The sequence below is a fragment of the Amphimedon queenslandica genome, unplaced genomic scaffold (genome assembly GCF_000090795.2).
Source record: "Amphimedon queenslandica unplaced genomic scaffold, v1.1 AMPQUscaffold_13465, whole genome shotgun sequence".
Classification (NCBI taxonomy): Eukaryota; Metazoa; Porifera; class Demospongiae; order Haplosclerida; family Niphatidae; genus Amphimedon; species Amphimedon queenslandica.
Window position 1 is genome coordinate 102,017 of NW_003546299.1, and position 12,502 is coordinate 114,518.

The 12,502-nt window shown below is 38.1% G+C and overlaps 2 protein-coding genes across 2 annotated transcripts in view; both read right to left on the reverse strand.

Moving 5' to 3' along the window:
* Nucleotides 1-1,956: 1,956 nt before the first annotated feature.
* LOC100641756 (macrophage-expressed gene 1 protein-like) lies at nucleotides 1,957-4,985 on the reverse strand. Its single transcript, XM_003385394.2, has one exon. It carries the CDS (start codon nucleotides 4,905-4,907, stop codon nucleotides 2,634-2,636), a length of 2,274 nt encoding a protein of 757 aa, XP_003385442.1. The 5' UTR covers nucleotides 4,908-4,985; the 3' UTR covers nucleotides 1,957-2,633.
* A 97-nt stretch (nucleotides 4,986-5,082) lies between these two features.
* Nucleotides 5,083-12,502, reverse strand: part of LOC100641883 (serine/threonine-protein kinase SMG1-like) — a 26,352-nt gene continuing 18,932 nt past the window's right edge. Inside the window, exons 51-71 of the mRNA XM_019994835.1 lie at nucleotides 10,729-10,825; nucleotides 10,535-10,633; nucleotides 10,357-10,475; nucleotides 10,139-10,228; nucleotides 9,795-10,077; nucleotides 9,492-9,655; nucleotides 8,373-8,505; nucleotides 7,946-8,193; nucleotides 7,755-7,858; nucleotides 7,445-7,517; nucleotides 7,306-7,395; nucleotides 6,819-7,193; nucleotides 6,520-6,645; nucleotides 6,374-6,472; nucleotides 6,195-6,312; nucleotides 6,033-6,141; nucleotides 5,879-5,976; nucleotides 5,742-5,822; nucleotides 5,643-5,690; nucleotides 5,412-5,518; nucleotides 5,083-5,342 (exon numbers count right to left, since the gene is read on the reverse strand). Of these exons, the coding sequence (XP_019850394.1) occupies nucleotides 5,265-5,342; nucleotides 5,412-5,518; nucleotides 5,643-5,690; nucleotides 5,742-5,822; nucleotides 5,879-5,976; nucleotides 6,033-6,141; nucleotides 6,195-6,312; nucleotides 6,374-6,472; nucleotides 6,520-6,645; nucleotides 6,819-7,193; nucleotides 7,306-7,395; nucleotides 7,445-7,517; nucleotides 7,755-7,858; nucleotides 7,946-8,193; nucleotides 8,373-8,505; nucleotides 9,492-9,655; nucleotides 9,795-10,077; nucleotides 10,139-10,228; nucleotides 10,357-10,475; nucleotides 10,535-10,633; nucleotides 10,729-10,825 (2,739 nt within the window). The 3' untranslated portion in view covers nucleotides 5,083-5,264. The remainder of the gene's footprint in view (nucleotides 5,343-5,411; nucleotides 5,519-5,642; nucleotides 5,691-5,741; nucleotides 5,823-5,878; nucleotides 5,977-6,032; nucleotides 6,142-6,194; nucleotides 6,313-6,373; nucleotides 6,473-6,519; nucleotides 6,646-6,818; nucleotides 7,194-7,305; nucleotides 7,396-7,444; nucleotides 7,518-7,754; nucleotides 7,859-7,945; nucleotides 8,194-8,372; nucleotides 8,506-9,491; nucleotides 9,656-9,794; nucleotides 10,078-10,138; nucleotides 10,229-10,356; nucleotides 10,476-10,534; nucleotides 10,634-10,728; nucleotides 10,826-12,502) is intronic.

Sequence of the window (12,502 nt, forward strand, 5' to 3'; positions counted from 1 at the left end):
CTTGAATATTTTCACATGCAGTCTCTGAGACTACTTCACATGTTGGTTCTTCAAGCCCGCCACCACCATAGCCATCTTGAACTCCATCATCATCAATCTCCTTTAGAGATGGTCCTTCCGGAGGCGGGTGAATGCTTCGCTCATATGCCTCTTTATGAACTGGTGGGTCTTCTCCATAGGCAGGTGCAACTTCATTGACTACTGGTATACTAATTCGATGGCGATTAGCTTGAAGGAGAGCGGCAATTGCAGCCTGACGCATGTGCTCTGTGCATTCAATCCAGAACCAGACAAACCAGTCTTCACGATCAGGCAGCCTCCATGGATTATCAGGATCATAGCCTCCTTTCTTGTATGAGCCAACAGGAATGGCACGTATCTTGCGTATCTCATCATCAGACAGTCCACCTACTGTCTTTCTTAGCATTGCATGAATCTTGTTTTGCAAAGTTTCGACTCTGTTAGAAAAGAAATATTCTACCTCCTCACCTTTTGGACACAAGTGCAAAACGGCATTTGCAAAGGTAAGGATAAATACCGTGTGCTTCCAAAATTTCTTGCCAAATACTTGAGTGAATATCTTCACAGTGTCGGTGTGAATTCGTTTCGGAAACCTGGTGTCGTCCATCTTGAAACAAAACAAAGCCAAATCGTGAGGAAAGCAATCACTGCTACGGAGCTGCTCAACCATCTTCTCGTCTTCTTCCTCACTTCCAAACCCAAACCCTGGAGTATCCCATATTTTGACCGATATCCCATTCTGATTTAAATTATAATACTTGATTTCAGCAGTACCAGCATCGAACTGGTCTCCTTCGTTTGCCACTTCTTGTCCAAGGAGGCCATTGATGAGGGTAGATTTCCCTTGCCCTGCCTCTCCCACCACCACAATCTTTAGCGCCCTTCCCTTTGTCGGTGTGATATAAGACTGGATTATATCAGAGAAGACCTCTTCTTTAATAGAGTCAGCTTTAGGTTTTGGTGCTGCCATCAAGATTGACGAGAGGTTGAAAAACAAAGATAAGAAAATACAAGATCGAGCCCAGCCCAATGAGCCCATGCGTTTCCGGTATGATAGGGTACGGGTTTAGGAAAAAATAATAATTGATAGCTATAGATTATAGATAACAGATATCATGACAAATTTAGAGTATTTTCATTCTTCCTTTTGCTTTGTCGCTGTAGTTTTCTTCCCAAGCCACTCACGAAATGCTTTAACTTTTTCACCAATCCAATTTTTAACATATTGGAAAAAACTTGACTCTTCATTTTTCATTTGATTATTAAGTGTCTCGAGTATTGGTATATCTCGATCATGCAATGAAGTCTCTAATCGTTTAGTAGTAACTCCAGTGCTATTTTCTATTGGGATCACTGTGTCTCTTGATGATTGCAATGAAGCTGTACGACTCTTTTCATTATCTTCGCATGTTTCAAGCCCACCACCACTGCCACCATCTTGGACTCCATCATCAATCTCCTCCAGAGACATCCCTTTTGGTGCCTGAATGCTTCTCTCATATGCCTCTTTATGAAGTGGTGGGTCTTCTCCATAGGCAGGTGCAACTTCACTGACTACTGGTATTTTAATTCGATGGCGATTAGCTTGAAGGAGAGCACGAAATGAAGCCTGACGTATGTGTTCTGTGCATTCAATCCAGAACCAGAGGAACCAGTCTTCACGATCAGGGAGCCTCCATGGATCATTAGGATCATAGCCTCCTTTCTTGTATGAGCCAACAGGAATGGCACGTATCTTCTCCACCTCATCATCAGACAATCCATCTACTGTTTTTCTTAGCATTGCATGAATCTTTTCTTCCAGCATACAGATTCTATTTGAAAAGAATTCGTCTAATTCTTCATTTTTAGGGCACAGTTGTGAAAGAGCATTTGCAAAGGTCAGAATAAATACTGTGTGCTCCCAAAATTTTCTGCCAAATACTTGAGTGAGTATTTTCACAGTGGTGGTGTGAACTCTTGTTGGAAACCTGGTGCCATCCATCCTAAAACAAAACAAAGCCAAATCGTGAGGAAAGCAATCACTGCGACGGAGCTGTTCCACCATCTTCTGGTCTTCTTCCTCACTTCCAAACCCAAACCCTGGAGTATCCCATATTTTGACCGATATCCCATTCTGATTTAAATTATAATACTTGATTTCAGCAGTACCAGCATCGAACTGATCTCCTTCGTTTGCCACTTCTTTCCCAAGGAGTCCATTGATGAGGGTAGATTTCCCTTGCCCTGCCTCTCCCACAACCACAATCTTTAGCTCCCTTCCCTTTGTCGGCGTAATATAAGACTGGATTATATCAGAGAAGACCTCTCCTTGAATAGAGCCAGCTTCAGGTTTTGGTGCTGCCATAGATCATAGACACTACAATCCAGGCTATAATTATAAACAGGCGAGAGCAGACGAGAATCAACAAGCTAATACGGCCTACGAACAAATGAGCTTCCAAGCCCAGCCCACTTCTCATTCTTATTATTTCCGGTAGCTCTATAAGATTTTTGTCCTTGTTTTCTAATTACACTACACATTTAAAACACACATTTACACACACACACAAGTGTAGATCTAGATCTACATTGCATTTTTAGATAAACTAATTGATGTGTTCAAAATTCAATTATTTTTGGATCCTCAGGGTTAGTTCACGAATTAAAGGATCATCCTTTGACTGCTGTGGCTGACTATCCTCCACTTCAGTAGTAGACTCAAATGTGTCCTCAAGATCCATGTACCTTTGAGAAGACTTCTTACTTTTTTGCTTCCTCTTGGATCTCCATTTTCGTATACCGAAAACAATAAATGCAATAAAAGCGATGGTGAGAAGTGTGCTAATGATGGTACCAATGATAAGACCAGCAATGACTGCTCTGCTTGTACTTTTTGATTCAACATTACCAGTAATAGGATCCACTGTTTGACCATTGCTACTCAGTGATTCAAGATACGATGCACCAGATGTGTACTGTCCTTTAGTATACTTGGTCCAAGTTCCATCCGATTCTTTGACCCACAGTGATCCATATGGTCCAGTGATGGCAAGAGTGTTGCTAACATTGATAGAGAGATCAGCTTTGACTTTATAAGGAGGCAAGCGAGGAGGATGTGGCAGTTGCTTTTTAAATGCTTCCACCACAGAGCAGTAATTGATGATGCATCCTTGATCAACTGCTGCCAAGAACTGGTTGTATTTAACAGGACAGCTGTGAGGGTATATACCTGCAGCAAACTGATTAGTGGAGGATGCCAAAGGGTTGCCTGTCTGACAGCTCTCAAACCCACCAAACGGTATACCCAAGCTCTCAGCTTCAATGTCATTACTAACACAGACACTGATGTCCTTGCCAAAGTTTAGCGGATAGAAAAACATGGGGCATGACCTAGCACCAGTGAGTGGGTTTTGCTCCTTTGATGTGTACACACCACCAAATACATACCCAGAATCAGAAGGGACTGTTGCCTTAGGAGGAAAAACACACCAATAAGCATGATAGGTTGCATGCTTAATGATAGTTCTCTTATTACAATTATAGTGACAGCTAATGTGCAAGAATCCACAGTGCCTCTTGCAGTCATTCTCTATGTACGACGTAGTGGCAGCATCAGTGTGGAGCAGTATTGGCTTGTAGCCAGTGGGGCAGGAGAAATCCTCTGTCAGTGGATTATGATGCTCCAATGACAATTCATTGCACACGTCATAATCATCATAGTTGACACACGTTTGAAATATTCCACCAAAGCTGTGGTTCTGCCTTATCATGGAGCAAGAGTTATCGTCAAGGTTTGCTTGAAAATTGAAATTTGCCGAGTCCGGATCTGTGCAACCGTAGTGCGTGTTGATTTTGTAATATTTATTAACAGACTTGTAGATATACTGTATTGTTTCCAGTAGCAATATATCAGGGAGTTCGGGTAGATTCGATGTACTTATGGCAGTGTAAATCGGTTCACCGCGACGATCAATAGCAACAAGATGATCAAGCAAGCCATCCTCCCAATCAGTATAAGAGAAATTGCCTAGCTTGAAAGGAGGTCCACCGTGAGTGGATACATGTGAATGAGTCGTTGAACTGCTGAACCCTTCAGTATCAACGTGACTTTTAGAAAACTTAAAGTTGGTAGTGATGGAGAACGAGCTAAAGAAACTAGCAGAAGCTGAAGCCGATATATTCAATTGAGTGCTCTCTGTAGTTTGGGAGGAACTCTTGAGAAGAAACGTAGTCTGATAAAGTGAAGCACCAAGATTAATGCTGTTAACGACATGAGTGCCATAGTCGCGTATCAAGAGATCAGTAAGATAATGAGCTACTCTTGTGTTGTTGTTCTGTATGTTGGCAGCAATCTCTAGGACCCGGGATTTGAAGGACGGATGGAGTTCAGCATCAGGATTAACATGAGCCGAATACAAGTGATGGCGAAGGCCAACCCTTACCGAGCGAGACTTGCTATTGACCATTTTAGTCTTAGTATCTTGATAATCAGTTGAAAACTTGCCACTGACTTTTGAGAAAGCACTCCCATATTTAGCTTCGACGTTAATGGAAGTAGCAGTAGTTGATTTCCAGTCATCAAAGTGCTCAAATATTTCAGCAGAGTAGTCTACCTCACTGTTTAGTATTGGGATGAGGAATATATTATCAGGGAGGAGATACTGGCCATCACCTGATATCTGACAGTCTGTATACTTGATACTGAATATCCTTCCAGTGTCAAGGTTGCGAAGATTATCAAAACCAAGGCCAGGGAGTGCATCCATGGTGAGTAGGGACATATTGGGATCCCGCAACTGATTGAAAGGACAATTGCGAATGTCACCCACTGGATACTGCAGTTGTAGCTGCCCCATTGAAAAGAAGAGGGAGAGGAGCAACAAGGAGGAAAGAAGGCCAGCCATTATATCTTTCTGCTATGCTGTTCTGAAGTGTAGCTGTGATAGCAATGGCACAATTGTTGAGCTTACTAGAGTTTATCGTGCTTATATAATCTGTATAATAAGAGCATGGGAGTGATAGATGGTGTCAAGGGGAGAGATAAGGACAAATAAGGCAATGGAAAACTATATGCCCAAATTAGGTATTACTTAAAAGATTGCAAAAAAACAAGAATGACAGTTAAGTACAAAAGAGTCCTCAAAATAAAATTCTAATACTACGACCTTACTACTATAGGCCATATCAACACTACACTACTGATTATCACTATACAGTCTATACTGATAGACTTAAGTTTATTAGTTAATTCCACACAAGCACTAGACCCAGGGGGTCCAGCCTTCATAAAGTTGACACAAGTTTTCAGGGCTAGTAGCTTCATCAATGACAAACTTGACCTAATGAGAAAGAGAGAGAGAGAGAAGAGGTTTTAAAAACATATTAAAGGTCTGGATTACAATGCTTACTTGTTCAGCTACCGTCATGCGACAGGCTGGATCAGGGTCCCTGCCATCCAGTTTACCTTTTACTCTCCTCCAGACACTCACAGCATAGGAATTCTGCTCCTGAAGAGCTGCAAGAATAAAGAATAAATTTTACAAGAACTACCCTAAAGCAACACTGCTATGATAATTGACCAGCCCTGAAGCTTCACCCCCACTCATAACAATAATAATAATAATAGCAATGTATGGTACCTTTTCCTGTCCTTAGGTCTCTGACAATACCTTGACTGGAACGATAAACTAAAAACAGGGAAGAGGTTAAATGTAAACAAAGAGAAAACAGTGACTTACTTCTGCTTTGTTGCTCAGAGTCTTGTTGACCACTCTGACTGGCTACACTGAGACTGGAGGAACGATTCTTTAAACTTATTGCTAAAGAAGACATTAGACAGTAAAGGCATTATTCCTATTCTTGTGTATTATCTTACATGATGATTCCAGCTGAAGTGGTTCATGCCATTTTAGTTTGCTTGAGTACGGATTAATAAACAACTGCTCAGTGAATGAGAGGAGCTGTCCCAATATCCTAATTGAATGATTAATTTATTCATTGAATGCTTTATTAATTGAGATAATTATTACCATTCAGCTAATCCTCTAAGATTGACAGCCATTGTACCAAGCTGACGGAACTCTTCAGCACGAGCCTTGCTTGTCCAAGAAGGCTTGGAAGTAAGAGACATATCTGAAGCTAGAGAGGAGAAAAGAGAAGAGTAATGAGTGCTTATGGCTGGTAATTCTTACCAATAAGATCTTGTGTGGATTGTATGAAACTCTTTGTCTCTTCTCCGAATCTGTTCTGATGATTGATAAATGCCCTTGGTCCTGGTTGAAGCTGTCCAGCAGCAGGAGGGTCCTCCAACTATTGTACACATACACACAATCATATTCATGCTAAAGTCATTGTGTTAAATTGTACTCACTTTAGCTAGTGATGTCAGTTGCTGCCAAACCTCAACTAGCAACTTACGATGCTGTCGATTAAGAGAACGCAACTTCTCTAGCTCTGATAGAACATTCTCCTAAAAAAAATCATGAGAAATGAATTTAATGAAAGCTATTTATGTACTTTGTTCTTCACAACTTTGTTGTTTGAGAATTTCTTGTCTCCTTGTAGTTTAGTGCGTTCGGAAGTTGCTTCGTCCAATCTCTTTTGGATCCATTCCTTGTTGAGAGGACTCCCATCACTTGGCAACTAAAGAAGGAAAATTATTATAATCAATATACATGTATACATGTGCATGTACTACAGTATATACAGCATAATAGTTAACTATAAAACTAAAGGGCCGATTAACTTACTACATTAAAAAACAACAGTCACAAGTATAAATATATCGTAATTAAAATTCACAGTATTTCTCTAACCTGCAGATGAGGCATTATATCTGATAGCTGTGTCAGTTCCTCTCCACATAGTTTAAGTTTCACAGTCACGTCACTGCACCTTTGAAGTATCTGTATAGTCTCTCTATCAGATGAGGTCTGGGCTGGTATTCGTGTGTGCGACGACTCTAAGTGAATGATAGCTTTAGCCATTTCTTCCATTTCAATGAATATCGACTCCTCTCTCTCTAGCATTGTCTTGTGATGATTGCAGGCTCTCTGGAACTCATCAATGACTTTATTGAGCGATGAGTTGGCGCCAGCTGCCCACTGGAGACGCTGCGATATTCTAAACTGCTGACTGTGTATCTTCTCAATCACATTACCAATTGATGTGGCCAATTGCTCTGACAGGACCTAAATATAGTATTAAGAAAGGGGAAAAAGTGACACAGGAGATGTGTATTAAAGAGAGTCATACATGTACATGTACATGCCAAAATTTTTGCTATTTTATAGTTATTTTTACCTTTTTAATGACAGTCAGCAATGCTGATCTCTGCTGTACTACCCAAGTATGTACAGCATCAGGAACAATCAGTGACTCCTCATGCAACCACTATAGTCAGTAGTCATAAAATGAATAATGATTAATAGGGAGTACTCACTTGAAATCTCATTGTAATGTTTTTCAATCTTTGTATGCTTTGCTTGCAGTTTTCAAGATTAGTCGTGAGTCGCCTATAAAATTTGATATAATGTGATAAATTTCCAAGTGCTACTTGTAAAATGATTTTAAAAGAACATGTATACATATCAGAAAATGTAATAAAAATTCAGGATCTCTCCTAGTCATTTTTTTGAACCACCCTGTACTATAATACAGGTTTTTTTGGCCAGATTTTTGAACAACTTCAAAAATTCATTAAAAATTCAATTTTGATCGAAATCAGCTCAAAATAGTCCACGTGGGCATACCTTGCTTTATCCCATTCCCTCCATGCCACATCATGATGTGAGAACAATGTCCTTGCATGCTGCACCACACCTAATGGAAGCATTGACTGACAGTGCTCATTAGCCTAACAATGATATAATAATATGATAAATAATAATACAATAGTAGATAGAAAAATAATTGTGTGTAATGGATAGAGAGGGTAGCGTACCACTTTGCACATCTCTTCAATGGTAGTTGGTTTTCCAAACTGTATTGGAGCCTCAAGGTATTGAGTGACAGTACAGACAAGCAGACAAGTGAGGGCATAAGAGGGTTGGCCTAGTACGTGACATATGAGTGTCTCTGATATGTATCTTCTGATGGGGTGACTCAATTGCTGGTCGGTTGGTACAGGGACTGATGATGAGCTCCTCTTGCTGGGGGTGCCAGGAGGACTGACAAGACTCAAATACTCACCTGTCAACAGATTAAAATAAATGAAGAAGAGATTACAGTAATATAGTCTCTAGTTATATAGTACATGTATTGGAGACCATTCTCTTTCTCTCTCTCTCTCTCTCTCTCCACTCTTTATCGCTTCTTTTTTATTTATAAAAGACGACAAAATTGATACAAAGTGTGTAGATATTACTGACCTCCACCATCTGATGTCAGCTCCAGTTTGAATGCTTTCATGAGATTCTTACATTCGGAACAAAAGTCAACAATCGACGAGACTTTACGCACAAACAGTAAATCCTCTTTCAAGAACAATCCAGCAGTAGTACACTGTGAAATAAGTGAATATTAACAGAATTGACTTTATTACAAAGGAAGAAGGTAAGCGTTAGAAACAAAGGAATTGATAAATTTTATTAGATAGTGCATAGCATAGTAAGTAGGAATAACAATTATTGGTAAGAACAACTGTACATGTTATAATGTTGCTAATTATTGTTCAAACAATGTTGATAATGTAAATGTACATTACAGCTAGTATATTGTTCTATAAATACAAATTTAGGTGCATTCCCATGGACTTTCCCTTCTACAACTTTAGCAAAACAATGAATATCATTAATATGTTTACTAGATGTGGACCAATCACTGACTGCCACATCTTTATTAGCTGACGCCGCAATGATTTCGGTATAAAAAAGAGTGCTTAGACTAAGACTTGTTATAGCAACTATAAGCATTGAAAGAAAGAATAGAAAAACACTTCCAACATGAAGTTTATTGTTATTGGTGTTTTGATTCTTATTGTTCTCTTGAGTTTTGCAGAACCAATCGAAGGAAGAGGGAAGAAAAGAAAAAATGAAATATATATTGGGAATGATCCAGACAAAAATGGACACATTCATTCTGGTAGAGGTTTTGATGTTTTCAAAGATAAATCAGGAAGGCACAGAGATTTGCGACTTCCAGGACAAGTAGATTATCTACTAAACCACCCAGAGGAATATAAAGATTCCAAAGATAAAGGTGCTATTAAAAAAAAACTTCGAAAGATGAAAAAACGTCAAATGAAGAAATAATGAAGGCAAAAAATATAAGCCAGACAAACAAATACACGTAACTTTATTGTATTAAGCCAATATAATTATAGACTAGAGTGATGATGCTGAAGAACCTTACTTGCTTTAAAGTTAATAATTTTGTTTCTTAACATATTTTCCTTTTCATAATAATGATGATAAAGTAAATAAATCATAATAAAAATATTTAATGCTCCAAAAAATTAAATCAGTAAATCTAAAGTCCTCTTCACTCACCATAACTTCTTTAGTCTGTTTGACAAGGTCAGTGTTCCTCCATTCATCAGGTACAGTGATCTCCTCCACCTGATCCAACATGTTCAGTGTCTGACTCTCAACTGCTTCAAATAAACTATTCAACCCATTGAGGATAACCTGAGCCTGCGTCAGGGATGGAGTATCTGCTCAGAATAAAAATAATATTAATTATTTGATACTACTAATGTAAATAACACTATCTACAATACTAGTAAAATAGACAAACAGGTATAAACTGTATACAATAGTTCACACAATCATTATTGATTTTAATTGACCTACCATGTCCCTCTTCGCATTCAGATGAGAACATTATAGTTGATAGTTTGTTCTTAAGGTCCTCTACAGCAGCAGTGGTGGTAAGATCAGCAGGTACATTCTTTAATGCACACTGCCTTAGATGCTCTATGAGTTTCCTCAGTGCATCAGGTAATGGTAGCTCAGGGAACATTGTTAGTTTAATATCAGCAACATCATCCAACATCTGAACAAAACTAGGATCATCTGATATTATACTCTTTGATACTTCAGGCATCACAAGAGAATAGAACTTATTGACAAGATCCTGTATAAGAAAAAGGATTCGTGATACTTTCACTTCAATTTCTCTATCAGCTTAGGCTTACCAGCATAGAAGAGTAGACACTGTGGACAGCAGCAACTGAATCCAAACAAGACCTCACTAGTGTATCAGACTGAATATCATGACCAAGATACTTTTAAAATATAAGAGAAAAAACAATCAAATAATATCAGAGAGAAATCAATCAGCACAGGAAAGTGGTATACAAAAAGAATAATAAAAATATCAAAATATAACTAGTACAAGTTGCAATGTGCTTACACTGAGACAAGTTTCTAGTGTACTTGACATTTGGAACACATTTCCACCCATTGTACACAACTCATCCATAAACCAGTCACCTTCACGCGACGTGAGATCACTCAATCTATCACGAGCAGCTAAAAAATAAAAAATAATTATCCAGTGTACTGGGTTTATGATATCTTTAATAATTTACTTCTGGCAGTTTGTTCCATATATAACCATCTCCTACTAAGAGGACACAGTGCAATGACAATAAAGCAAGCTAAAGCATGTGGTCCACTATCAGGATTATCTATAATAATAATAATAATAATAATAAAATGAGGTTAATTCAATGATAATAAGCATAAATTATCAACTCAATGACTCCGTTAGGTTTCTACTTGCCTTGACAGAATTTTTGTAAGTTCTGATGAGCTTCTTTAACAGTTAGATCAAGCTCTTTCATGTCAATTGATGATAGTGCTTGGGCACGCTCTGTTAGCTAAATATATACAAAAAGTAACAGGAAAATAGAAAATAAATCAAATAAATTATATACAATAAACCATACAGGGTTTCCCACAAAACATGCTAAGTGAGCTAAACAGCATGAGCTTCATGAGCTGACAAGCACTACAATACAGTACATGACATTTGGAGCAACTTTAAAAATTCGTAAAAAATCCAATTTTGATCAGAATCAGTTCAAACTTTCTACACAACATAAGAACATGTATATGCATCAGAAAATGTAATAAAAATGGAGAATTCTCTCCTTTTCAATTTTGGCGAAATTTGACCCGTGGCCCTGTAGTACAGGGTCTTTGGTCCAATTTTTGAGCAACTTTAAAAATTCGTAAAAAATCCAATTTTGATCAGAATCAGTTTAAATTTTCTACACAACATAAGAACATGTATATGCATCAGAAAATGTAATAAAAACAAAGAATTCTCTCCTTTTCAATTTTGGCGAAATTTGACCTGTGACCCTGTACTATAGTACAGGGTCTTTGGTCCAATTTTTGAGCAACTTTAAAAATTTGTAAAAAATCCAATTTTGATCGGAATCAGTTTAAATTTTCTACACAACATAAGAACATGTATATGCATCAGAAAATGTAATAAAAACAAAGAATTCTCTCCTTTTCAATTTTGGCGAAATTTGACCCGTGACCCTTATAGTACAGGGTCTTTGGTCCAATTTTTGAGCAACTTTAAAAATTTGTAAAAAATCCAATTTTGATCGGAATCAGTTCAAACTTTCTACACAACATAAGAACATGTATATGTATCAGAAAATGTAATAAAAACAAAGAATTCTCTCCTTTTCAATTTTGGCGAAATTTGGCTCGTGACCCTGTACTATATAGTACAGGGTCTTTGGTCCAATTTTGGGCAACTTTAAAAATTCACAAAAAATTAATTTTGATCGAAATCAGTTTAAACTTTTTACAGACACACACAGCAACAAATTCATACCTTTTGGAATTTAGTTCCTTGTTCTTGAATTTGTTTCCTTAGTTTATTATCAGTTGCCATTATTAGTCGAGTGGGCGGTGAGGGACCCAAAAGACTCTCAAACGATTCAACAATGTTGATAAACCTATAGAGCAAAAAAAAAAAAATCAATAAAACACACTCCAAATATTGATTACAACCCTCTCGAATTATTAATACAAAGCATTAACATTGCATTTATGTGTACATAATAATAATAGCACATGGACTCACTGATCATGATGTATCTCTGTACTGGAGTTAACAATCTCATCCAGGCAGTGCTCCCAGAGGTAGCTCCTTGATTGCTCCAAGTATCTTGTGGGGAACTGAGAGGTGATGACTCTATACTGATTGAGTGCCTCCAGTGCCCCATGGATAACCGTCCTTCGTCTTTGCAATAAACTTACCAGTTCATCCTCTAATTGATCGCACTAGTTTTATATATAGCAAGATGAGGGAGATAGAAGGGGGGGGGGAATGAGAGAAAATTGGGTTAAAGAAGAGACACCAATACACAGGAAATATAAAGATAGGAAAGGTAATCAAATAGAGAAAGAGCTCTATAGTGACATTATAGTGGTACATGTATGTGCACTCACAGATTCAACAGTGTGTGCCTGTCCTGTCTTCTGTAAGAACTCAACTGCTGGTTCATGACCTGATGAGCCTGTGACATACA

Excerpts from the sequence above, each read along its gene's own strand:
- LOC100641756 (XM_003385394.2), bottom strand. The coding sequence starts at position 4,907 with ATGGCTGGCCTTCTTTCCTCCTTGTTGCTCCTCTCCCTCTTCTTTTCA.